The 3,832-nt window shown below is 35.1% G+C and overlaps 1 protein-coding gene across 6 annotated transcripts in view; it reads left to right on the top strand.

Annotated features, from left to right (window-relative positions):
* Window positions 1–695: 695 nt before the first annotated feature.
* LOC106473639 (glycosylated lysosomal membrane protein A-like) overlaps window positions 696–3,832 on the top strand; it is a 40,974-nt gene continuing 37,837 nt past the window's right edge. For 2 of the 6 annotated variants that reach the window (XM_022402040.1, XM_022402042.1), the window contains exon 1: window positions 707–1,149. In XM_022402040.1, the coding sequence (XP_022257748.1) occupies window positions 1,045–1,149 (105 nt within the window). In that variant the 5' untranslated portion in view covers window positions 707–1,044. Of the gene's footprint in view, window positions 1,150–3,832 lie in introns of all 6 variants that reach the window. The other 4 variants (XR_002613744.1, XM_022402039.1, XM_022402044.1 and 1 more) reach the window with 3 other exon arrangements.

Here is a 3,832-nt window from a genome sequence, read left to right as displayed (position 1 = left end):
GTGCATTTGCTGTTATGTTAAACTTATATTAAAGTTTTTCTTCATTACCCATTCAAGCCGTCTCCAGCCATTATTAGTCTCAAAGTGGGTTCCTCGTCATCGAATTTGAAAATGTGTATGTATCTCTCTATGGACCCAACAAATCTTCATGCCAAATTTGGTGAAGGTTCATCAACAGGGAGCGAAGTAGTGGTAAAAAGGACGAAAACGCAAAACTGAAAATTTATATGGACCTAATGAACCTCCATACCAATTTTGGTAAAAATCCATCCACACCCTGCAAAGTAGTTACATGAACATACAACAAACAGTACTATTGTACTGTTACGATAGCGGAGGTCACGTGACTCTAGTAACACGCCACGCTCTTCTAGAACGTTCATGAAGCGTCAGGAGACTACTAGATATGGGATAGTCTTGTATATATAAGACCGGCCAAGAAGCGACGGGAACAATGTGTAATTGAACTGCGGACAGAGTATTGTTGAGTTGAGCACGTGAGACGTTCGTTGTGAATTAAGAGTTTGTTATAGCGCGACTGTGGAAATGAAGTGTATTGCAAAGTTGGGTTCAGAAAGAATAAACCAGTTTTATTTAAGAAAGGACTTGTGTCGCTAAAGTTTCGTCGGAACGAAATTTACGGAAAATTAAATTACGAAAGCAGACGTAACAGTATTAATATAGATCTCATAGGATTTGTGCTTTGGCATTTACAACCAGTATTAACAATAAATTAATAACGTAATCACTGACGTAAATACAAAGCAATGCACGTGATTGTTTAATTGTTTATCTTGTTTGTAAATCTCGAGATAAGTACACAGGAATTGTATTGTGCGGCGTATTAACAGTAACAAGATATAAACCCATGTGAGATAGGAAGAAAACTATTTGTATATGTTATATACAATCAGACAGCTTAACCGAAGAATAACTAATTATTGTACTTCTTCTTTGGTAAAATTTACTCAAGTTAAGTTATTTGGCTGTGCTCAAATTTCAAATTAAATTCAACACTTTTAGGTCAGGTGTTGCGTCTTTAGAATGCGGTCTGTTGTACTTTTACTTTTATTGACATTGATTTCTCAAAAGAGTCAAAGTGCGGTAGGACTAAGACAAGTAGGAGATAAAGCTGGTTTTAGTAGAGAGGTAAGTGTGTAACTATAAAGGTAAGGATAATGTATATATATACATAATTGATAACGGAATAAGTGCCAAGTATATAATTTTTCAGACAAATACTTTATAAAGTGCAAACGAAAAATTCACCTCAAATGTTTCTTACAAAGTTGTGTGTCGTATTTGCGTTTGTAAATTGATTAGCTGTTAGTGTTTGACAGTGGGCGTGAAGACCAAAGCACGAAAACGTTGAAATTACAAACAAGTGATCAATGTTTGTTGTCGTAGGCCGTAGGGGAAGAAATGCCATAATTTCTATTTCATTCCAGTGTAATATAACATAAAACATGCATATCTTGTTAACTGAATACCTTATGAAACAGCCAATTAATTTATTAAGATTTCTACCATAAATTCAATTAAAATATATATACACACACACATATATGTATGTATGTTTGTATGGTCGTTGTATGTTGTTTTTCCCAAATAAATTTTTACTTTTATTTGGTATTCAACTCAAAATTTGCTAATTTCTTGCACCTTTGATTAGGCCTCAGTACACAACCTGTTGCGCATAATCTTAAAATAGGTAAAGATAAATTTTTATTTTATTATTGTTTTCTAGAGTTCACTTTTATTAACGAACTCCACCATTCTACTGTACGATAGTTTTTACACTATGTTCGTGAACATAGTGATTTTAGAACTGGTACCCGAAGGTTGTGTATGTAGTCATTTTAGAATTGACATCTATCTGGTAGTGATGAATACAGACACTTCCACCTAAACATCACTCTGTTCATTGGGCTTCAGTGGAAAAAATATATAATTTGCAAATATTTAAAATTCAATTTTAGAATAATTATTTTTAAAAATATTTAAAACTTGGTTATATAAAGTAAAGCATTAAATTAAAAAAAAAGGTTTGTTTATAAAGAAGTTGTGTGTTTAATTACACTGGGAAGTAAGAGCAATGATGAATGCACATGCTCATTTGTAATCTCACTGTTTTCATCCTGCAGGCCCAGTGTCAACATAGATGACCAATACAAATGCAAAATTTATTATATTTGTTAAATAGACAAGAGTACAATAAAAAAAAAAGTGATTTCAGTTATGACTATGAATGAATATCACATTGCTATTCATGTTTAACTTGAATGTGGTATTAATTCTAATGTGCTGATAGTATGAAAACCTAGCATATAGACAATAATGGACCATTTCTTCCTTCATGGTCTTCAAGGCTGTCCTTGCAAACCCACCAAATGAGGAAAAAAATGGAACCCATTTTTCTGGAAATCATCCATTTCACTCTTAATCTCTTGTAAAGCACTGACTTTCACAAGTGGCAAGGGCAACTCTCTCTGTAAGTCAACTACTCAGTTAGAAAACTAACTGGAATCTAAGTTGTCTTCTTCAAACTTTAAACTTGTGCCCTCTCATCCTATTATCTTAAAAGTAAAGCACAGATAAATTAGATGCCATTATCCTGCTGGTCATCTAGATAATCTTGTAAAATTCAATAAGATCACCTCTTACCTTTCTTTTCTGTAAGATAACTCATCCTTGTAGCCCTCTTCTGAACCACTTCCCATAAGTTAATATCCTTTCTTGGATAAAGAAATCAAAACTGTACACAGCATTCCAAATGAGGCCTAACTAGTAGTTTATTTAGAAATTTTTACCCCTTTTGACTTGTATTTGGTATGCCTATAAGTATACCCTAAAATTCTATTAGCTTTAGTATTTAGTATTAGCAACTGAGCACTGCTTGAATGGCTTGAGTAATTTATCCAACACATTGTCAAGATCCTTTGTTTCAATCATGTTATTGAGTGGGTTTTTATTTATATTACACTCACCAAGGGTTAAACAACACCCACACATCTCAGCACTATCATGCACTGACACTAGAAATTAGTGAATGAGCCTTTACCCATATGTCGTCAAAACATTTGCTTTGCATGTAGTGTGTTGAGTGAACTGCCATGCCTTGCTAAGCAGCAAGGAAGGCAAGGCTATTGATTTTGATTAACAACTCAACAAGTACAGGAGGATTGAAAGCAAACAGTAAACACTGTTACTACAGCTCTAGAAAACCAACATAACCCTATTCAGACATGGTCACTGGCTTGGAAGGCCCCAGTAGATGGTGAGAGATTTGGTGGTCAGCCCAGCTAGCTCAGGACAGGGTGGATTTTGGTACATGCCAGTCAGAGTACAATGGCAAGAGATGGAGTTCCTGATTGATACAGAGCAGCCAGAACATTGGTAGATCTCATGATATATTAGGCCCTCCAAACAAAACCGCCAGTCAACACAAACTTTTTTCTGGGAAATGTAGACAAATAAGACCTGAATGGAGAGGCAAATATCCTACTATGTTTAGGAGGCATTGCTCACAGAATAAAGATAGTCATTGTTGACTTTGGTTCTAGCTTTGGCATCCTTGGGACTGATGTTCCATGGGAGGGTTATCTAATGTTGGCCAGACAAGGCCTAGGAGTTAGACATCATGAGAGTATGAAGGAGAGGCAGTCACAGTATTCTTATGTATACAAAATGGCACTCTGTGGTTTACTAAGGATGAAGTCAGGGCCCAGTCTTAGGATCTTTGCTGTTTTTGATCTACATCAATGACATAGATGAAGGGGTAGTCAATAAATTACTTAAATTTGCAGATGATATTAAGGTCTTGGATGTTGCT

Source organism: Limulus polyphemus, unplaced genomic scaffold (genome assembly GCF_000517525.1).
Source record: "Limulus polyphemus unplaced genomic scaffold, Limulus_polyphemus-2.1.2 Scaffold6359, whole genome shotgun sequence".
Classification (NCBI taxonomy): Eukaryota; Metazoa; Arthropoda; class Merostomata; order Xiphosura; family Limulidae; genus Limulus; species Limulus polyphemus.
Note: the sequence above shows the minus strand (reverse complement) of the source record. Positions and strands in the feature narration are given on the sequence as shown.